The 24034-nt window shown below is 36.6% G+C and overlaps 2 protein-coding genes across 2 annotated transcripts; both read right to left on the bottom strand.

Annotated features, from left to right (window-relative positions):
• Positions 1 to 17146: 17146 nt before the first annotated feature.
• LOC133854326 (BTB/POZ domain-containing protein At5g41330) lies at positions 17147 to 18721 on the bottom strand. The gene has a single exon (XM_062290472.1). It carries the CDS (start codon positions 18685 to 18687, stop codon positions 17299 to 17301), a length of 1389 nt encoding a protein of 462 aa, XP_062146456.1. The 5' UTR covers positions 18688 to 18721; the 3' UTR covers positions 17147 to 17298.
• Positions 18722 to 20057: 1336 nt separating this feature from the next.
• Positions 20058 to 23743, bottom strand: LOC133854370 (uncharacterized). Its single transcript, XM_062290544.1, has 2 exons — positions 23429 to 23743; positions 20058 to 21648 (listed from the first exon to the last, which is right to left on the bottom strand). Exons 1-2 carry the CDS (start codon positions 23540 to 23542, stop codon positions 20404 to 20406), a joined length of 1359 nt encoding a protein of 452 aa, XP_062146528.1. The 5' UTR covers positions 23543 to 23743; the 3' UTR covers positions 20058 to 20403.
• Positions 23744 to 24034: the final 291 nt, after the last annotated feature.

Here is a 24034-nt window from a genome sequence, read left to right as displayed (position 1 = left end):
GAGAAGAGTTGCCTGGTCATGCGAGGTATCAACCAGACCATTGAATCAAAAAACCCAGAATAAAGGGGGAAAAAAAAAATCAGATCATTGGATGTAAAAAAATCAGATCATTGGATGTAAAAAAACCAAATCGAACCCAAAAAAAAATTAAAAGAAAAAAATAAAAACTTCAGAAAAACCTAACCTTGAGAGAGAGAGAGAGAGAGAGCTACAACCAGAACAACGAAAAAAAAAAAAAAAAAAAAAAACAGATCATTAAATGTTTTTTTAAAAAACCAAATCGAATATAGAACAATGAAAATGAATAATAATAATAATAATAATAAAATTAAAAAACCGTGCCTTATATAAAAAAAAAAAAAAACAAAACCTAACCTTGGTTCCATCGAATCGTGCCTTTTTCTATTCAAATGGAGGAAAAGGAGAAAGGAAATTGCGTAGGAGTGACATTTTTTGTCACTCCTTATGCTAATAGAACTAAGGAAAAGAAGAACTGTGAATGCTTTCAAACACAGAGTGAAAAGCAGCCCATTTAGCAATTTGATGAGCACAAAAGTTAGCACATCTAGGTGTCTTCAATGCTGGCCAAACCGAGATGGAAAGCAATTGAAGTTTGCAACAATATCACCATCATGGCCCCTGAGTGTAGCAGTAACTACTGCAAAACCAGGCCTGATGCCCACTTCAAAACTCCTAGAGGAGGGGGCCGGAGACGAATCAGCCAAGGGAGAGACCCAGATTTTCATGCATTAAGGTAATGAATGGTGGAAGTTCTAATCTGTTTCTGAACAGCCTGAGGGTCAGGAATAATTCCTTCATGAATCAACTTATTCCGAGAGAGCCAAATGTGATACAGTAATACTAACACCGAAAGTTGAAAATTGTGAACGTCTTTGTGGGAAATACCGAAAAAAGCACACGGGTGTAACAAAGCTTTGTAAGAAATTACATATGTGTCCTTTAGACACATTTAATTCATTGTAACGGTTGGAATTTAAATAATTATCATAACGGTAATTATTTAATTTGTAACGGTTGAAATTTTAAATAATTATCATAACGGTAATTATTTAATATAAAGATTAAATATGATTTATTCCACATTAAGTTATATGAAATCGTAACGGTTTTTATATTAAATTTTCTGATTTATTCTCCTTGATGGGAGGAGAATAATCAGCTATCTATTGATGATGAGAGTCCCTAGCCTACCTATATATAGAGCCTTGTGTATCCATCTATTGGCACACTCATAGGCATAGGCCAGAAGAACTCTCTGAATTTTGTTTTTACAGATTTTGGTGTTGTAGAAAACTTCTTCGTTCTTCGTTCTTCGTTCTTCGTTCTTCGTTCTTCATCAAGCTTGAACAAAATATGGCTGGAGGTATTTATAATTCCGCTGCTTATTATTTTAAAGCATTTTATTTATATATTATGCTTACATGTGGTATCAGAGCCAACATCTATGCCAATTTGTTCAGCTTTTAGTTTTGGTAATTCTTTATTAGTTGAATTGTGCAAATTTCTGTGTATCTATTTATTGATAATTTCACATATTGTTTTGGGAATTTTACATATGTGTGAAAATCTCTTAATAATTGCACATCGTAAAACATGAACACTGTAAAGCATGAAAGCATAGATATGAATATTTTTATTAAGAAACTTGCTACACTAACATGTGGGTATTTGGGTAGAGTTTAAAACCCATACAGTTTTTGGGTTATAAAGTGGGCCGACCCAGCCCAATGAGGTTATCTGACCCAGCCCTAAAAGCCCAAACCATTTATAGTAGCCCATCAAGAATTAAAAAAAAAAAAAAAAAAAAAAAAAAAAAAAAAAAATTGGGTTATTGTGGGGTTTAGAACTTGGGTTTCCAAGTGTAAAGGGCCTAAGGCCACTTACTAAACCATTAGGCCATGATATTTATTATGTTATCATGTCATAAATTTATTTTTGTTATGTTTTATATGTTCAATATTAAAATTAATGTTTCTTTAATACTTGAACTTAGAAATATAATTAATTTTAATTATATTGTTTAAATATAATTTGTTTGAAGCCTAGACCTAAGAATAATTAACAATACCATACATGCTGGCGTGTTTACAGTAATATCCGAGAATGCAATGTCTAGAAAAGTTTTGGCTAAGGAAAGTCTTGGGATTTAAGTGTGTCCGTTGTGACCCCCCTCACTTTCCTGGGAACTCACCTGGTTGCACCTTGGAAAATTACTGTTTACCCCATTTGGGTATTGGTTTGTTATATTCTTAGGACTTTTGTGAGCATCTATACAGTTAATAGATGTTAATGAAGTAGTAATTATTATAATATTTTTGGGAGAGCCACAGCATCCCAATTTTAGAATAATAATTACATCAAGGTTATACACATGAACTTCATATAGAAAAATTAACATCGATTATGTAATTAATTCATAAATTTAATTGCTAATCCCCACAGGGAAGTTTTTATTTTTATGATTTAATTAGAATAAGATAATAAATTTAATGTTAAAAATAAAATTTCTCTTAGGCCCACAGGTACGGAGAATTTTATTTATTAATATTTAAATTTATTAGTCTTATTAAAAAGAGTAAATTTCATGCGTGATGCAACCTTTGCCCACAAGTAGGTTGAAATTTACTATTTACTATTAAATTAGCATTGGTTAATTTAAAATAAAGTTTCATAGCATTAAAATTTTTTCCTTGATTATTGCAGCTATTTCTACTACTGCTATTCTGAAAGTACTGTTCCAATGCTTAATGGGAACAATTTTTCTGAGTGGAAAGAAAATTTACTTTTCTATTTGGGGTGCTTAGAACTTGATTTGGCGCTCCGTGAGGACGAACCACCTACCTTCACGGATACTAGTACGCCATTAGAAGTTACGAAGCATGAGAGGTGGGAGCGATCTAATCGCCTAAGTCTCATGTTTATGAAGTCTCATGTTTATGAAGTCTCACGTAACTAAGGGCATTAGGGGTTCTATCCCTGAATGCAAAAAGGCAACAGAGTTCATGCGGGCTGTTGAGGAACAATTTGTAAGTTTCGATAAAGCATTGGCAAGCACCCTAATGAAGAAACTCTCAAGCAAAACCTTTGACAGATCCAGAAGTGTGCGAGAGCACATTATGGAAATGAGGGACATGGCAGCCCAACTTAAGTCCCTAGAGATTGATATTTCTGATTCCTTCTTAGTTCATTTCATCTTGAACTCACTCCCGACTAAGTACTCTCCTTTTAAGATATCCTATAACACACATAAGGATAAATGGTCAGTAAATGAACTTTTGACCATGTGTGTTCAGGAGGAGGAAAGGCTAAAGCAGGAGAAACCACAGAGTGTTCACTTTGTGGCTACTCATGATAAGGGAAAGAGTAAAAGAGGCAAAAGTGCCCCGCATCTTAAGAAAGATAACAAGTTGTCAATCAAGAAAAATGACAATAAGGATACTTGTTTCTTCTGCAAGAAAGGGGGGCATATGAAGAAGGATTGCCAAAAGTACAAAAGATGGCTTGAAAAGAAAGGTAATATCATATCTCTAGTATGTCATGAATCTTTTTTTATTGAGGCTCCTTGTAATACATGGTGGATTGATTCTGGTTCTACAATCCATATTGTTAATACAATGCAGGGTTTTCTCAACACAAGGAAACCGGCAAGCAATGAGCAACGGGTCTATTCTGGAAATAAGTTGTTTTCTCATGTGGAAGCGGTCGGGACATTTAGATTAATTTTGAAAACTGGTTATATTTTAGATTTGGAAAATGTATTTTTTATTCCATGTTTCTCTAGAAACTTAATTTCAGTTTCTAAACTAGATGTTATTGGTTTTAGTTTTTGGTTTATAAACTCTACCTTTAGTATTTTTAAAGGTGAAAATTTTATTGGTGGTGGAACCAAAATTGATGGTTTATTCAAAATTGATCTAGATCCCGACTTTGAAAATAATCATTTATCATTGCATTCTAGTGTTGGCATAAAGAGGAGCCTTGTGAATGAAAACTCCGCTTTGTTATGGCACAGGAGATTGAGACATATCTCCATAGAGAGAATCAAAATATTAGTAAATGATGGAGTCTTAAAAACTCTTGATTTTACTGATTTTGGTACTTGTGTGGATTGCATAAAGGGAAAGCAAACCAACAAGACCACTGAAGGTGCCAGAAGGAGTTCTGAGATTCTTGAAATCATACATACAGATATCTGTGGACCTTTTCCTACTCCCTGCCTAAATGGTCAAAGATATTTTATATCTTTTATTGATGACCATACACGGTACATGTATCTCTACTTTCTAAATGATAAGGCTGAAGCACTCAATGCTTTCAAGACCTATAAGGTAGAAGTAGAGAAACAAAAGGACAAGAACATCAAGATCGTGAGATCTGATAGAGGCGGAGAGTACTATGGAAGGTACACAGAAAATGGACAAATGATAGGTCCATTTGCGCAATTTCTTGAAGAAGAATGCATTGTTGCTCAATACACAATGCCTAGCACACCACAACAAAATGGTGTTGTAGAAAGGAGAAATCGCACACTTATGGACATGGTAAGGAGCATGCTCAGTAATTCTGAGTTACCTTTATTTCTATGGAGTGAAGCCTTAAAAACTGCTGTGTATGTATTAAACCGGGTACCATCCAAGGCTGTCCCTAAGACACCTTTTGAATTATGGAATGGATGGAAACCAAGTTTAAATCACTTACACATATGGGGTTGTCCTGCTGAAGTGAGGATTTATAATCCAAATATAAAGAAGTTAGACCCAAAGACAACCAGCGGTCATTTTATCGGCTATGCAGTCAACTCCAAAGGATTTAGGTTCTATTGTCCTTCTAATAATATTAGAATTGTTGAGTCTATGAATGCAAAATTCTTAGAAGATCTTGAACATAGTGGGAGTGCTTATTCTCAAAGGATTGAATTAGAGGAAGCACAAGAGTTGACTGATGCTCCTTTATCTAAAGGACGTTTGATTATGTTTAAGGAAATCCAAACAGATTGCCTTGAACCACAATCAATTTCAGAACAATCAACTCATGAGGAACAAGTTCATATTGAACCTACTCAAACCCCTCAACATGAGGAGGAAGTAGGATTAAGAAGATCTTCTAGAATAATTAGACCAGCAATCTCTAGTGATTATATTGTATACCTCCAAGAGTCCGATTTCGATGTTGGGCCTAAGAATAATCCAAATTCATTTTCACAAGCCATGAGTGGGGAACACTCCACATTATGGTTAAATGCCATGAAGGAAAAAATGGAATCCATGGCTAAAAATCAAGTCTGGGATCTTGTTGACTTACCAGAGAAAGCTGTAGCCATAGGCTGCAAATGGGTTTACAAAACCAAAAAGGATGCTTCTGGTAATGTTGAACGATATAAAGCTAGACTTGTGGCAAAGGGTTTCACACAAAAGGAAGGTATTGATTATCATGAAACCTTCTCTTCAGTATCCAAGAAGGATTCATTTAGGATAATCATGGCATTAGTAGCTCATTTTGATCTAGAGCTACATCAAATGGATGTGAAAACAACTTTTTTGAATGGGGATCTTGAAGAAGAGGTTTACATGAAACAACCTGAAGGTTTTGATGATAACACTCAGAAAGCTTGCAAACTAAATAAATCTATTTATGGACTAAAACAAGCCTCCCGTCAATGGTATATTAAATTTCACAAAGTTATTACCTCATTTGGTTTTATTGAGAACTTTGTTGATCAATGTATATACCTTAAGGTCAGTGGGAGTAAAGTCATATTTTTAGTCCTATATGTAGATGATATTTTACTTGCAAATAATGATTTAGGTTTGCTGCATGAAACCAAACAGTTTCTTTCTCAAAATTTTGAAATGAAGGATTTGGGTGAAGCCTCTTATGTCATTGGCATAGAGATTCACAGAGACAGAAAACAGAAAATATTAAAACTGTCTCAAAAGGCCTACATTGAAAAAGTTTTGGAAAGATTCAGAATGAAGAACTGTTCGGCTTCTGTAGCACCTATCATTAAAGGAGACAAATTCAATAATGATCAATGTCCCTGAAATGCATTGGAACAGGAGCAGATAAAGAACATTCCATATGCATCTGCAATTGGCAGTCTATTGTATGCACAAGTTTGCATTAGACCTGACATTGCGATGGCAGTTGGAATGTTGGGTCGATATCAAAGCAACCCAGGAATGGAACATTGGAAAGCTGCAAAGAAAGTCATGCGGTATTTGCAAGGAACAAAGGACTACGGTTTGACATTCAGACACACTGACCATTTGGAGGTGGTTGGGTATTCAGATTCAGATTTTGCTGGATGTGTAGATAGTAGAAAATCTACTTCAGGGTATATCTTTCTCTTGGCTGGAGGGGCTATATCCTGGAGAAGTAACAAGCAAACTATAGTTGCTACATCTACAATGGAAGCAGAATTTATGGCGTGCTATGAAGCCACTACACAGGCGCTATGGTTAAGAAATTTTGTTGGTGGTCTCAAAATTGTCGATTCTATAGCGAGACCAATCAAGATCTTCTGCGATAATCGTGCTGCCATATTCTTTTCTAAGAATAATAAAAGTGGAAGCAGAAGTAAGCATATCGACATCAAGTATCTTCGTGTGAGAGAGAACATCAAAAGAAATGAAGTGCTCGTTGATAATATCAATACTGAATTGATGATTGCGGATCCTATGACTAAAGGTTTACCGGTAAAGCTGTTTAAAAGTCATGTGGAGCATATGGGACTCATTGATTCATTTTGTACTTAGTTCTTTCTAATTTGTCTATAGACATCAAGTTATTATTAATAAAGTTTGTGCACATTTGTTACATTATCCATAGGGATAAAATTAAAGTTGGACCCGAATAACTTATAGGAAGTTTATTCATAAAGTTTGATTGCCCATATAGTACTCATTTAAGGAATATTTTATATGTAATACATGGAAGGGACGACTTATTATATAAAGTTTTACCGCCATGATTCATGTGTAATATTCTTTATGTGAGTGGGAGGATTTCATGAATGGCTGGAATAAATAAAGTGATAATCATATTGAAGAACCGGACATCTAGGGAATTATATGTGTCATAAGGGCCAAGTGGGAGAATGTAAGAAATTACATGTGTCCCTTAGACACATTTAATTCATTGTAACGGTTGGAATTTAAATAATTATCATAACGGTAATTATTTAATTTGTAACGGTTGGAATTTTAAATAATTATCATAACGGTAATTATTTAATATAAAGATTAAATATGATTTATTCCACATTAAGTTATATGAAATCGTAACGGTTTAAAACGGTTTTTATATTAAATTTTCTGATTTATTCTCCTTGATGGGAGGAGAATAATCAGCTATCTATTGATGATGAGGGTCCCTAGCCTACCTATATATAGAGTCCTGTGTATCCATCTATTGGCACACTCATAGGGATAGGCCAGAAGAACTCTCTGAATTTTGTTTTTACAGATTTTGGTGTTGTAGAAAACTTCTTCGTTCTTCGTTCTTCATCAAGCTTGAACAAAATATGGCTGGAGGTATTTGTAATTCCGCTGCTTATTATTTTAAAGCATTTTATTTATATATTATGCTTACAAGCTTTAGTCCAACTGGCAATGGGCTGAGAACTGAGAGCAAAAGTATTCTAGACGAATTGTGCCACAATCTTCTAGCAGAGGGACAACCCAAGAGAATATGTTGTAAATTTTTTTGGGGGGAATCTAAAGATATTGGTGCGCACCGGCAAGAAGTTCCATGATATTTTCCAGAGCAAGTGTTTCACAACCATCTATACAGTTAAGGACTCCTTTCCACAACCAGGAAGCAAAGGGGGGAATAGGGGAGGACAAAAAATTAGAGGATTGTAGGTATTTGGCTGATAGAGAGTGTACCCACAAAATGTATTGCTTTGTCAACAATATCCAACCAATCTTTAGCCAACAGAGAGCGATTTTTGCATTCCATATTCCTGAGCCCGAGACCACCACCAGCTATAGGAGAGCAGATTCTATTCCAGCCAAGCAAGGACATGCATTTTCGCTTTTCTTGAGGAAACCCCCACCAGAATTTCTTGAGAGAGGAATCAATATCTCAACACAAAGCCTTGGGGAAGAGAAATAAAGACATAGAGTATCTAGGCCTTGCATTTGCCACCATCTTGATAAGAGTAGTACGGGACACTTGTGAAAGAAGCTTGGCCTTCCAACCTGAGAGCCTGTCAAGGATTTTAATCTTGAGATCTTCAAATACAAGACTATTGTTTCTATTGAAGAAAATGAGCAATCCAAGGTGCTTGGCATTGGAGGGAATCAGTTGAAGATGGAGGATGGACTAAATCACAGTCAAGGATGAAGGATTACAGTTCTTGCTAAGAAACAGGGAAGACTTAGCAAAATTAACTTGTTGACCAAACCAAGCTGAAAACTTATAAAGACAATTCATTATGAAATTAGCCTCAGATGTGTTGCCCCTAGAGAAAACCATTAAGGGTCCGTTTGGGTTTGCGATTTCAAAAAGTGCGATTTTAAAATGGCGATTTTAAAATGTGTGATTTAAAAAAGTGATTTTTAAAAATGCAGTTAAGCGTTTGGCAAAATCTCAGTTTGGCCTTTAAAATCGCAGGTTAGCCTTTTAAAATACTGCGTTTTCAAAAAAACACCACATTGTCTGTGATTTGAATAAGCACTTTTTTGCGTTTTCAAATCGCAATTTTTTAAAAACGCAGTTTTCAAACAGTTCATTTTCTACGATTTGATTTAAAATCGCACTTTTTATCTACGAAATCGCAATCCTAAACACATCCTAAGTCATATGCGAATAGAAGATGAGATATTGGGGGAATATTTCTTGATATTTTAATACCACGAAGATTTCCCACAATTTCCTCCTTAATGATAAATTTTGAGAACACTTCTAGTCGAAGCAAGAAGAGTGTTAACCTATCAGCCACAAATCATGATCACAGCAAATCACTCAATCACAGCAAAGGCGTCAATTCATTCCAGGAAAGTCTTCGACCAACACACAAGGAAAGTAGACGTTACAAGGAAAGTAGCCGTTAGACCAATTGATGACCTTGCAAGAATGTACCCCTCAAGGATCCTAGCTACGCGTACAGCAGACAACAATATGTCTAAATATTTTTTGTAGATCATAATCCCGTAATTATGGGATTGCATTGTAAATACACATGCATCAGTTGTGTATATATATAGCTTGTACACCTATGTTCAAATAATCAAGAAGAAAAACAAATAATATTCTCTCAAGTCTATTTCTTTTCAAAATAATATTTCTCTCAAGTCTATTTCTTTTCAAAGAGGAAGAGGGATAGAGGGTCACCTTGCCTCAATCTTCTATGTGGAGAAAACTTGCCAAAATGTAAACCATCTAAAAGAATAGAAAAGGTCACCGTAGAGATACATAACTCAATCAACTGGTGAGCCAAAGTTCTTTAGACTTTTGTTTCCAAGGTCTTTCTTCTCTAAAGAATTCTTCTTGCAAAGCAAATTGGATATCGTCTTCTCTAGCTGAGGAAGCAGCTACCATGGCAGAGCACTGAATTCTGTTGAGCTCAGCCAACAGACTCTTGATATTGTGATGAATACTCTCAAAGTATTGAATATTCCAAGGCTTAAGAGCATAAGCAATCGAGCTTATGCTCTTCTACTAAGAGCATAAGCAGCCGAGCCATTAAAAGGAGAGTTCCACACACCTACGATCACTGAATGGCTTGAAATATCCCGGGTCCAAAACTCCTCTAAATTGAAAGGTTTGGGAAGGTTAGGAAAAGGGCTAGAGGTAGAGAGGAGAAGGGGTTGTGATCTGAAGTAGAGGGCGATAAATGGGAGAGGTGGGCATTAGGGAAAAGAAGCACCTAGAGATGGTTTGAGAGACCTCTATCAAGACGCTCCTTGATGTTGAATCTAACATGACGTTTATTATTCGAAGTAAAAGGGTTACCCGAGAAACCCAAATCCACAAGGCCATTAGCCTGAACAAAATCAGCAAACTTGAAGTGAGAAGAAGAATTGAAAACTCTACCTCCTTTCTTCTTAGCTGACGAGAGGATTGTGCTATGAGTTTAAAAGAGTACTCGCAAGCGCACGAATCGTTTGCAATATTATGTGTGCAAGTGCGAGGTCGACTCCACAGAGAAATGGTTAACAATCAATCTCTTGTTTAACTAATCTCATTTTAACCTAGTTCCAAATTTTGGGGCTTAAACATGCAAGAATAACAAACTAAGTTAAAGATGATGAAAAACAAAATATAAAAAAAAGAACTAAGGCTTAAGAATCCACCAAACCAAGTCCAACAAAACATACTCTTGTTTTCTATTTAAACACTCAAACATTTAAACTTTGCTTGTCATTCAAGTTCTTAACCACATATGTTAGAACAATTTAATGAATCAAACTCAAAGATAAATCACAAAGAGTACCCATTTGAAATCAAATCATCCATTGTATCCATTCAAAAAACAAATCACAATGGATATTCTCTTTCAAACCGATAAATCAATGTATCCATCGGTTCAGTGGGGTCAAGATTAAAAAATCAATTGAACAAAAATTAATTAAAAGTATTTAAAAATATAATTAATGAAATAAATTAACAATTCAATAAAATCTAAGTATTATTTAAAACACATAAATATAACTTACAAATTATTATTTTTCACGCATAGACTGATTTCCCATTCAATTAAGTAAACAAACAATCAATCAACATATTTTTTTGAATCATGCTCGATCAAAACATCGCCAAATTTTTTCAGATTGTGTTTTTAAAAAATTGTGGTTAACTGGTTGACAATGTCCCTTTTTGTAGATATATTCTTCGGATTTGGTCTCTATCATTAAGATGATAATTAATTTTTTTTTCTTAAGCAATGATCTACAATCTACCTCAACACAGGCTCATTTAAAATTTGATTGGAGTTCAATAGAATCATTGTTGTTTTTCATAATCACATTCTCAAGCAACTCAAATTACAATTATATATTTCATATAATTAAAATATGTAACAAAAACTAAATATATATTAATTTAAAAGAACAATCTGAATATAAAAACTTAATCAATGTAAAAGTTTGAGAGACTAAAATAACTAGTGTAAGAAGAATGACAATTTGATGGCTTGAACTTGCTTCAATTGCAACTAAAACATTGAGTTGATTTCAAAAATAAATAAATAAAACTAAAACATTGAGTTACTTTTGCTTTTGTGAGTTTGTCGACACCTTAATAGATCAAGATATTAATATATTAAGTCAGTAATAAATAGTGATGCATAAATAAATAAAAAAAGAAAAAGAAAAATGGAGCAACGTACTGAGCAGGCTTCAAACGCATCGTTTGGACCTTTGTTTATTTAAACGACTCGTTTTGGAGAATACTAAAAGACACTGTGTCATCTTCTTCTACCTTCATCTAACCTAAAAGCTGAAACTAACAGGAAAACAAAATAAATAAATAAATAATAAAAATCAAAAATCAAAGACGTTGCGTTAGTCTATGCAATGAATCTTGATGTTTGATAAGTGAGTTGCTAAGGACAATGATTGCCCCTAATAAATGGTTGAGGGTGGGCAACTAAGGGGTCAGGAGGATTTTTTACCGGAGTTAGGAAATTTTTTGGGGAGTGAGGGGGGCACTTGACCCCTCTCGACCCCCTCTCCCTCCGCCACTGCATTGGTTGAAACACATTAAATGTCTTATTACTTCAATAAATGAACATTCATTCTAAGACATAAGGCATTAAAGTGAATGCAAATTGAATAACATATCTATAGAACATCAAATGTACAAATAGCATAACAAGAGTGTGAGTGTTATCAATGGTGAGATTTCATCATCAACCTTAATTGAGAATTCTAGCCTTCCATGACTAAAAACACCACAAAAGCTTGAATAAATAACATAAAATTAAAGAAAACTTAAGAGAAAAGAGTTACAAAATGAAAATAATTTCTGAACTAAGCTACAATAGAAGAGAAACTGGCCTAGTCTACTGTCTAAATTCGTTGGTTTACAATGAGGGAATAGCTATGGCTTTATAGAGGAACATTAGGGTTTGAGGGCCAAGTAAAATGACTCATCTACCCCTCTCTAGGGATCCCTCTCTTGCAAGAGACAAGCCAGAGCACAAGTGCAATGTGACCTTCTGCAAAAAAAAAAAAAAAAAAAAAAAAGGAAGAAGAAGAAGAAAAAGAGAAAAGAGAGAGAGAAAGAGGTGCTTTTGGCATGGGAAGTCGTTTGATTGGCATTCTGGTACGAGTCTACAATTTCTGCCAATTCTGTAGCGTGTGCTCAATCGTACCCTTGGGTGCGCTCAAGCGCACTCGGGTATTCGGCAAGCGCTACACATCGCAGCGTGCACGAGTGCGACTTGCTGCTACGCCCGCTTGAGCGCACTCGGCTTGAATGACTGCTCTGTGACACATACTGGTGCGCTAATGGCTGCTGTGAGCGCGTGCGCTCGAGCTCAACAAGGTTGTGCTTGAGCTCACTCACCTGAAAGGCTCCTTTGCGACATATCATAGCGGGCTGAGGGCTATTGTGGGCACGTGCGCTCAAACTCAACAAGGCTGTACTCGAGCCCATATCCGAATTTTCAACCTTTTGTGCATTTTAGCCTAAAAACCTTCATTTCTCACTTAAAGACTTGCAAAATGTTAAAACACCAAAACTAGCAAAATACATTAAAAAATAACAAATCTAAAGGTTTAACAAATGCAAATTAAGGGGTTTAAATATACAATATTTGGCACTCATCAGATTGTATTAAAGTCACTAATAATAACCCACGGGCCCCCAAATATGTTACCAACATTATTCAAATCCTGTTAAAAAATCTTACAAAGATTCCAAGTAGAAGGAGCATGAACATAAGAAGAGAGCCACGGAAAAGATGGAGGATCAGAATAAACCAAGAAGGAGATTTGAGACCTATTGAGGAGAATATGTTCAATCTCAATACCCAACTTCGAAGCAACAACAAGACCACCCTTAATTCCAACCGGAGGAACTTGCACCAAAAAGGGGAAGCATATCCTGGAAAGAGAAATCGAAGCGGAGACAAACTTTCGTTTCATAAAAGAACACAATGTTCTACTTGTGAAGGCTGCACATAGCCCTAAGAGTACAAACTGTTGTGGCTTGGGCAAAGCCACGACATTTCCAAGATAGGAGTAGGGCTGTCAAAACGGGTTGACACGACCTGTTTGACCCGACCCGTTTGACCCGCGAACACGTTAAGGGTCAACCCTGACACGACCCGTTTAGATAAAATGGTCAAATTCTTAAACCCGAACACGACCTACTAAATAACAGGCTGACCCGACCCGACCCGTTTGACCCGTTTATTAATAAAATCTATAAAAATAAAAATAAAAACACAAATTTAAATTTTAAAAAAAAAATCATATTGTTTAAATAATCATATTATTTCACATTTGAAATATAAAATATTGAGTTGTTTTATTATTTACTTGTTTTGATTCAACTTCTAAGTTCAAAAACTTGAAAGAAAAAAAAAAAAAAAAAAAAAAAAAAAAAAAAAAAAAACTCTGCTAATTTTTTTAGTCTTTGCCTTTTTTGTTCAAGTTCTAACTCAATAAAAGAAAAAGACTAGTTTTGTTTTTTGTGAGATTTTTTTTTAGTTTAGTCTTTACTCTTTAGACAGTGAGAGAAAGAGAGAGGTAATATGATTGTTTAAATTAAATTTTTAATGTTGAAAAAAAATGTTTAAGTATATAGGTCAAACGAGTTGACCCACGGGTTTAACGGGTCAACTCTTTTATGACCCAAACCTTTTTAAGCTTAACCCTAACCCTTTAACTTCGTGTCGGGTTCGCGGGTCGTGTCTAAAATTGACAGCCTTAGATAGGAGCTTCATGAAAGCGAGGGGCGTGGTAACACCCGCCTCCACAACCAATTCTGTAACCTAAACAATTTGTAGTGACATCTTATTTTGTGTGCTTGTAGTCCTTTTCAAGTATTCCAACATCATTTAGAAGGATCTTGGTAACTTTCAAACCATTCATTTCATGAGTTTTATGTTTTAGAAGCCATTTACATCATTTTAAGCTTAATTACATCAATTATGTTCTTAGAAGATGCTTTGAAAGTTTTCATTTAAAAGTTGTTCAATTATTTACTAAATACACTATTATGATGCCCAAATTCAATTAGGTATTCCGTAATAGCACAGTTATGTAACTTATGCTGCTCAAAGTTTTACAATGTTTTTAAACATCAGTTAAAAAAGTGTTGTTACTTATAAATGGTATAATAGAAATTATTCATATATACGCCATTATGTCTTCCGTATGTTTTTAAAATATTGTATCTATTATCTATACTAATGGGGTTACTATGTTTACTTTTATACAAAAGGAATTAAGCTCTTAGCGTATTAATGTAGTAGTAATGCTCATTTTACTTTTAAAAGTATTTTAGACAATAATTATATAAATGCCGTAATAATACCCGTATGAAAATATGTGGTAATGCTATCAACCTATTTTCTATGCCGTCACAATGTCCGAGTGACAGTAAAGCACTCCTCCCTCAAACCTATTACTTGTTTTTTAAACAATAGTATTAATGTGTATCACACACCATAGCAGATATGATATTCAATTTACTTAAATAGTAATACATTGAAGGGAAACTACATTTACCTCCATCAATTTATAACTGTTGTTGAAATATCCCTTTAAACTTTCAATTTGATTAATGTACTCTATTCATTTATCGAGTAATTCTAAATACTCAACTCTCATCCCACTAGGCTAATGTGGTAGTGCTCATCAGCCAGTTGATTTTTTTATTCTTTTTTAATAGAAGTTTATCCAAGGACAGATGAACACTGTCACACTAACCATTGGGATGAGAGTTAAGTATGTAGCATTACTCCTGATCTATCATTAGGGTTGTAATGTCTCTCTTTCGCAATCCAAAATGACAAAAATCTATAAAATTTAAAAAAAAAAAAAAAAAAAAAAAGACCAAAAAAAAAAAGTGAAATAAAATTTAGCCCCCTCAACTAACAACCATTTTTTATAAAGCCCCACGAACTGACAGGTGTGACACTTAGATCCATTAAGTTACCAATTTGTTGCATTTAAGACACTTCATTAGAGGATGTTGTCTATTTGGACAGAAAATTGGCACGTGGCAACTTTTCATCCTCCTTCCTATAATACCCTTCATTTTAAAAAAAAAAACCAAAATAAAAATAAAAAAGAAGAAGAAGAAGTGAAACACAAAAGGTGGCCGAATCACCCCATGAGTCGTTTGGCCACCCAAAAATAAGGTGGAGGTGGCTAGCGAGCCACCCCCAAAGACAGTTGGGGTGGTTCGTGGCCACCCCTATGGTGGCTAGCAGCCACCCCCATGGTGCTAGGATTGTACAGTGGGTTGAGGGTGCCTAGCGGACACCCTCCATGGGTCCAGTGGCTCGTGGCCTCCCCCTACCCATAGGGATGGCTTAATCACCCCTATTTTCTTTTCTTTTTTTAATATTTTTATTGATTAAAAATTATAAGGGATAAATTTAGTTTTTTAAGTGTTAAAAGAATGGTATTTTATGAAGACTTTTGTCAAATATAACTTTTCCACTCAAACAGACAGTCAACGCTAGCGAATGAGCTTAATTTACAACAAACAGGTAATTTAATTGGTCTAAGTATCACAACTGCCAATTCGTGAGGTTTTCTAAAATTGGATGTTAGTTAATAGAGCTAAAATATATTTAACAGATATATATATAACTTCAGACTATTTTGAACTTTTTAATTTTTTTTTTTAAAAAAAAAATTCTTAATTGTCTTTTCTTTTTTTTTTTTACTTTTTTATTGGTATTTTTTGTCATTTTAGGGGCAGAAGTGGAACATTACAATTCCAACGGTAGATTGGTATGAAAAATACAAACCAAATTGAAATTACAAATTAGGTAGTAGATTAAGAGTAAATATAATTTCCCTTAAATTAAATTACAAAGTCAATCTGAAAGTGGAAAAATTAAGCAGCCACTAAACAACTCAATGATGAACTCCAATACACTTGAACATACACAAAGGACTGACAACAGCAAGTCAAGGAATGTTCCGTTGACTATAGAACAAAGAAAGCATCTGAGAAGAACAGGGATGGGAAACTAAAAGAGAAATGCCGGACATTTCAACACTTTCTTTTAGAATTTGGTTTCAATCTGATGCGTTACAATTCTATGAGATTGTAACACACTTTTTAAAATGATAAATCTCGTACGATTGTGATACATCATGTTAGAACCAAATTTTAGATAAAAAGTGTTTGGATGTCTAGTATTTCTCAAACTAAAATATCGGAGGAAATGGACATCGAATCACTCACAAAGAAGGAATCATTTTCCATGGACATCCCGCCCATGGAACATAGTTTCAAATACTACGAAAAATTTAAAGGATCCATCTCACTAAAGATTAAAGGGTTAGGATCCGGCTTCTATGCTGTGGAGATTTTTTATGGTCAGATGTAACAATGGCTTTTAAACTCACAACCAAGCAACAAACTTCTCTTCTCTTCTGTGACTTCCAAAGATCAAGGGCTTGCTCAGTCAAACAACGTGAGATTGTGAGTTAAAAAAGCCATTGTTACATCTGGGCCATCAAAAATTTCTACCACATAGAAGACAAATCCTAGAGGAACACATTTATCAGTTCCATCTCATTGGTTTTAAACTATACTAAAGCCAACTTAGCGTGTACCTCATCATTGATGATTATCATCAAATTAAGAAGGAAAACAAAAATAAAGAAACAAGAATGGTTGATATTAGGGGGAATAATTCGTAATTGCATGTCGGATTCAGATTATACCGAGGCAGAAATGTAAAACTATATAGTCCAACTAACCAAAGTCATTTTAATATTACCCGAGTTAGAACCCTAAACCCTAACCCACTAATATCGTGTCAAGTTCACAATTCATGTAAAAAATTATTAATCATAAATGTCGCATATCGAGTTCTAGTCTTATCGTGCTGAGATGTATAGATCAATCATAACTCAACCCATTTAACTAAATAAGTTTAATCCCACAATCTTAAATCACTAATTTCGTCTAAGTTCACGAATCGTGTCAAAAATTACCGCGTTAATTGATTTATCAAAGCAAAATGAAAGAAATCACCATTCATCAATTACAAATGAATCAAGCTATGAACCAATATACAAAAACAAGAAAGCATTGATTCCAAACAATTTGAATCAATCCCTGAGTTCTGAGAGGTCAAAATCCCCTCACTGAACTCTGCCAAACCTCCACATTCTGCTGATCCTTCCTACTCACAAACATCTTGTTCCCTCCAAAAGCCAAGTTGGTTATCTTGGAGCCTCCCATATCCTTCACTCTCCCCAATGAGTTCTTCCTGAACACCCTACCCTCCAACCCATCTTCACTCTTCTTTGAATGCCCCATCATCATCACCTCTGTCCACATCTCTATATCTCCTCCCTTGCTGCAAAACACTTGATTGCCATGGCTCTCAATCTTGCTCCCAACACCTTCCTTCTTCCCCCCATTCACAACTTTCCTCCCATCCCCAAGACAAACCCACGAATTCTCACCCCCCAGATTGCGCAAATCCGCGAAGAAAACCTCCCCGGAGTTCACGCCGACCTTGAACATCCCCGATAAGTCATCCGAAACCGATACGTCCGAAAAGCAATCTACTTTCTCCTTGACCTCCCAGACCACATTTCCAGACCTTAAATCCCAGAACTTGATGTTGCCAAATACTCCTGAAGGCCCGCTGTGAGACCCAGAAGCCATTAACAAACCGTAGCCCGAAACCCAATTCAGTTTCGTGGCCGGTATCGCCGAGTCAATATCGGCACCGTAAATCTCGCAGTGACCGATCTCGGCCGCCGGACTCAAGCTCTGCAAATCGTAAACCATAATCGAATTCGAATTCCTCCGAGCCGATTCGAAGCTCGCGAACAAAAACTCCGGCGACGACCCGATTCCCTGAACCGTCGAGCCCGACCGGGTCACATTCTCCCAATTCAAGCTCTTTCTCACGAACCCATTTTCGAGGTCGAGAATCTGGAGCCCCGAGAAGTCGGTGGCTCCGGCTGCCGCCAGCGACGGAGATATCGCCAGCAGGGAATCCACCGCCGTAAACTCGGTCAAGACCGTGGATTTCCTCCTCAGCGACCAGTCAAACGAGGTGATCTTGCTACCGTGCGCCACATGAACCGACCCGAACGGCGTCGTCGCGATCGCGGAAGGCGAGTCCCGGCCGTTAAGCGGCAGAACCAGCGACTTCTCGAGGTTGAACGCGTCGAACTGGGACGGGTTCGAGAGCGAGTTCACCAAAAGGGGTTCGACGCCGTAGAACTGCGCCTCATCGATCAGGTCCTGGATGTCGAACGCCTTGGCCTTCGACGGAAGATTCCCGGTTCGGAGAAGCGAAAGGAGGATCGAGAACAGCTCCGGGTCCCGGTCGATGAACGGCGACTCCGAAACTCTAGAGAACAACGATTTGGAGCCGCCTAGGGTTAAGGTTTGCTTGGTGGTTTGAAAGATCTGGCCACCCACATCGACGGTCACGATGTTAGAGTCCGGTTTGGTCCGGGTCGGATCCGGGTTCGTTGCCAGCCCAGCAAATGGTGGCATATTTTGAGGAAATGAAATGATTTATGGAAGAAGAGAAGGCTTTGTGTGTGTATATATAATATGAAGGAGAAGAGGGTAGTTGGGGACTTGGGGTGCCTTGGGGCTCAGGCTTCTAGAAGGTGAAGGCAGTTAGGGTTTTGGTCAACAAAAGGGAGTGGACTTTTGGCTTTTGCTTGGGTGATATAAATAGAATATTAATGTTATTAATCTTTAGCCCTCCAAGATGGACCATCTAAATTTGTCACGTTGGGGAATTATGGGTCAAACATTTCAACAATCCTTAAAGTCTGAGCTACAACCTCGTTTGTCCCATGTGCAATGAGGCATCCCTCAACATCGGTAGAGATCGGAATCGGGTGCAATGAGGTTGGCAACGGACAATTTCAATAATGTAGCTTTAAATACTATAATTTGATCAAAATTCAATAACGATTGATCATAAATTCAATTGTGATTTTAAAAGTTACAACATTATTAAAAGGACGTGTGTATAACGTCTAGAATTGCTACGTTGCGATAAGGCACTTGGATCCCACTCTATTCGGGATAGTAAGCAGATATTTGAGCTCCTGTTCAAGCAAAGTTAGATTTGAATGTCTTCTCACGTGATGTTGTCCACTGCATATATACAAACAGTAAAGGTGACAATTCGTGTTTTCGTGTCGGTTTCACAAATCGTGAAAATTATCAGTCTTAAATGTCACATGTCAGATTTGAGTAGTGTCGAAACATAGATATAAAACTATATAGGCCAACCCTAACTAACCCATTTAATTAAACGGGTCACACCCGTCAGCTATAACCAGTTAATTTCGTATTAAGTTCGCGAGTCGTGTCAAAAATTTATCACCCTAAATGAGCAGCCTCATTGCCCCCATTAGAATCTCCTTTAACATTGAAAATAAATGGCATTCATAGGATCCTATTCTCTGCCCTGAGCTGAGAAGAAAACCATCGATAACATTTGGGTCTTACAGCATCTAGGGGGTCAAAGAACTAGAAGAACTTTGCCGTGACTCCCCTAAATCACATTCACCCAAGTCTCATGGTTGAATGAATGGATTTTTTCAACTTAATGCCATCTTTAGCCCTATAAAGGTGTGAGAATAACATAAGCTTCCCAACAGATTTCGAGTACGTTTGAAATTACGATTTTATAAACAAAAAGTAAAATTTTAAACCAAATCACAAAAAATGAATCATTTAAAAATTACGATTTGAAAACGCAAAAAAACTACTTTTTCAAATCGCAAACAATTTAATGTTATTTTTAGAACGCAAAATTTTAAAAACTAATCTGCAATTTTGCCAAACGCTTAAATCACTTTTTTTAAATCAAACTTTTTAAAATTACAAACTCAAACAAACACTTCATACAAGAAATCAAATTTTGATCATTAACAGCACTGTTTATGTATTATACTATTCTTACTCTATCACTGTTCCATTGTCATTTATATTACATATGAAAGGGGTGATGGCACAAACATCAAAAGGCAGCTCTCAATTTTTGTCTGCCGTCTTTTAGGCCGAAAAAGCCTCCATACCTGGGTCAGTCATGTTATAGACCTTCCAATTAAACCTATAACTTTCTCTACGACTAGATTCAGCATTCTGGGGGTTGAGTTGCTGCAAATTCCATTCTGGGGGTTGAGTTGCTGCAAATTCCTGCAATTCTCCATGATAATGGAGGAGTTGAGTGAGATGGTATACTAGCTAGCTGACACCTGACTGTATGATGGGGAAGAAAGACCAATTCTTGGCCGGCCCACCCTCCTTCGTCCCAAGAACCTTCTCATTTGCCCACCAGTCAGGGCCAACATTAGGCTTACAAGAGTCTCCTCCATCTGTATTGTCAAAATTGAATTCTTTCGCCGAACCAAGAGTGATGGACCGATGCTTCTGATGGCGCTCTGGCTCCTCCCTATCCTCGGGAGCTTTCTCTGGTGCATCATTGGATGTTTCACCGACACGGCACTCATTACAATCCGTGATTTTTGTAGGATTTTGAATTTCAGCAGATGTAGCATCTTTTAGTGAGACTGATACGGCTTCGGCCAATGGCAATGGCTTCTTTTCAACACATCTTACATCTTCAGCAGTTAACTCAAACGAGAATCTACGGTTGACAGCAATCTCGTCATCCCGCCTTCCATTGTCAGGATGTGAGTGTAATCCAACATCATAGATCCGACCATTGTGAAGAAAACAATCAAGAGACGTGGGCCTCACAGCATCTGGCGTCAAAGAACCAGAACCTTGACACGATCCATATTCACGGGGGGACAGCTTATAAAGGTTCATGAGCTTGGGAGGGTCACCTGTTCGAAACTCACGGAAGTCAAATTCATGGTCAGGGAAGGGAGATGAGGTGCCTGAACCTGAGATGCCAGAGCTTGGGGATATTAGGTGACCAACTGGGCTCCCAGGGTGAAGTTGATAAGACTGAAATTCATAGTGGGAGAATGGGAATTTCTGAGCAGCTTCACCATTCCGATGGTTAGGGTCAAGCAGCTCAGCAAATGGCACCTCAGGTGAGGAAGGTGTAGTTAAGTGGACAGACTCAGCAGGTGGAGTGAAAGGAGCAGTCGACGGTTCAGTGGTGAAGGTTGAGAAAACAGGTGGTGAGACTAACTGGGTTTCGTGTGCGTAAGGGCCTATAGTAAAAATTGAGGCAGGCCCTGGGGAGTACATATTGGCGGAAATAGAGGTGAGCGACAATAAACCCACCGGGGATTGCGTAACAGAAGGTGGTTCTGATTGAAGGAAAGATGCCGGTGAGGAGGGCGGTGCAACAAAGGGAAGTACTACTGAAGATGCTTGGGTTGGATTTTCAGATCCAGAAACGTCAGTTCCAGTGGGTGTTGTTTCAGGAACAAGAACAGAAGGCCCAATTCGCTTTCTGTGTTTGAGAGGTCCAAAACACCAATATATGCTCCAGCAGCTGCCCCATCTTCTCTTCTGCATGTAACCAAAGATTATGAGGGAAAAAAAAAAAAGTTTCGGTACAGCAAATAACACCAGAATCTCTCTGTATCAACTGAAATGATGTCAGATTCTAAGTAAATTTCAGTCCTCAGAATGCATAAACTAAGCCATCCAAGAGGAACATGCCAATAAAATCCTCAGTTCATCTCTGAACCATGAAATTAGAGCAAGACATCTCATATCAACATAGAGTTAATAATGGCAAGTATATCATGAGAAAACACATTATCCTCTGGTATTGTCCGGCACTGAAAGAGAAATCACCACTTTGAAAATTTCCCATGTATCCTTCAAAGCCACAGAGGCCATAAAAGCAAACAGAAAAGCTCAATCTAATCAGGCATCTAAATGGCTTCTTGGTAAATACAATCAATTTTGAGTTAGAGTCTGAATTTGTTGGTAGGGTTTTCTAACACAATTTCATTTTCTGCCAATGAGAGCAGATATTTTCATTAACAAGAGAATAATGAAATATAACAAAGCTCATCATCTCCAAAAACTGATTATTACAGTTTGAATTCAAACAAGCATGAAAGCGCACTTCTTCATATCAACATCAGATCTTATGCATGCTTCAAGGAAGTCATCACTGCTGCAGGAAGTTTTTCCTGCAAATAACTAAAGCAGCTATCCTACACTCATGACCTACAAACTTGAGTTCCAATTGCAAGTGTACCCCAATTCATGAATAGCACGATGGCCTTCCTTATTAAGGAGGCACCCAAAATTCCCAGATGTATAAAACCTCGAGAAAATTTACCGCGGCAGCTATCACCCCACAGATCTGATCTACAATTCTGATTCTCCAATGCACATCCCTTATCCCATGATATATACATCCTCTAGAATGAAGTGCGACTCAAACCAAATTCAGGGCTTTCCCATGTACCATTCGAAACTTGTCTCTGTACTTCAACCTCCATCATGGTGACTCTGCCTCTACAAAGATTTTCTTCTACTTAACATTCAGCAAGGAAAGGCTCAGAGAAAAAAAAAAATACTAATAAATGACATCAGTAAGGAAAGGAATTCCTGTATTTTTTTCACAAACTTCAACAACAACACTTACACAATCAGAAGCTCAGAAACATATTCTAATACAAACCCAAACCATCAAAAGCTGAGTAATGCTATAAGAGAAACTCAAACCAAATTGATGTGGCTTTTAAAATCACCATCGATCAAAATCTAATAGTGATCTATCATACATCTAAAGGTGATTATCAATTTTGGGACTCCTTATAGTATTACTCTCACAAGCCATTGAATTCCTAAAGTGCCAAAGCACCAAAACTATCTCTTAAGCTTTGGAAGCTCTTCTTCCCCAAACCAAAGCTGCATACTTCCTCATCCAAAAGTCAACCTTGCAAGACTACACAGAAGAATTTCAAAACACCGTCTACTTAGCAATTAGGAAACACTTGCATTGTTTTTTAAAAGCAAAAATTTGCGTAATTAAAAAAAAAAAATTAAAAAAAAAAAAAATCAAACAGTGCTTGTTTTAGTTCATGATCAAACTGAAATCTTATCGAAAAAAAAAAAACAGAAAACAAAAACAAAGTCAATACAATCATTACTAAAGCATTAAAAAGAAAGCAAGAATTATTTAAACCAAGAAAGAAAAATCAAACAGATCTCACATCTCATAAATAAAACTATAAACCAGAAACACTTAATCCTCAAATCGTTTCAATTACAACAATCAAATTAACGCAATTCGAATTGGAAAAAAAAAAATGTAAAAAATTCATACCTGAACTGTGGCTTGTGGAGCACGATTCTCAGCCGATGCGATCGCAGTAGCAGCAGCGCTTATAGTCTCCAAAGCGTTGTTCAAAGCTCTCGAATCTCCATTCGCACCTCTCATCTCCGCTTCTCTAAATCCGAAAAAACCCGATGTTTTCACCGAAAGTCGTCGCTTTTCATTCACAAGTCGGATTTTCTCTGCAAAATTTTCTCGAGAAAATTTCGGAACTTTGGATTCGTAAAAAAAAGTTGAACGTGAAAATGAAAATATATAAATGGAAAAAAAAAAAAAAAAATTGGAAAATCTGAGTATATATGTTTTGCAAGTAACGCTTGTTGTGAGGTCAAACACGGCAATGACTTGGTTCCTTCATGTGATTATCGAAGACTTGGGAGTTAATAGGGGGGCTTATTAATATTAATGATTTGTATTAATCATTAACCAATTTACATAATTACCCCCTCTCTCTCTCTCTCTAATTGTGAAAAGGATTGCATTAATATCATTGACCATTAAAATTAATCAATTAATTAAGTGTCTTCTTTGTGATAAGAAATAATTTTTTTCTAATTCAGAACACGTGATTCTCAAATACATGATAAGAGATATGAC

Source organism: Alnus glutinosa, chromosome 13 (genome assembly GCF_958979055.1).
Source record: "Alnus glutinosa chromosome 13, dhAlnGlut1.1, whole genome shotgun sequence".
NCBI classification, from domain to species: Eukaryota; Viridiplantae; Streptophyta; class Magnoliopsida; order Fagales; family Betulaceae; genus Alnus; species Alnus glutinosa.
This window is presented reverse-complemented; position numbering and strand designations above follow the sequence as displayed.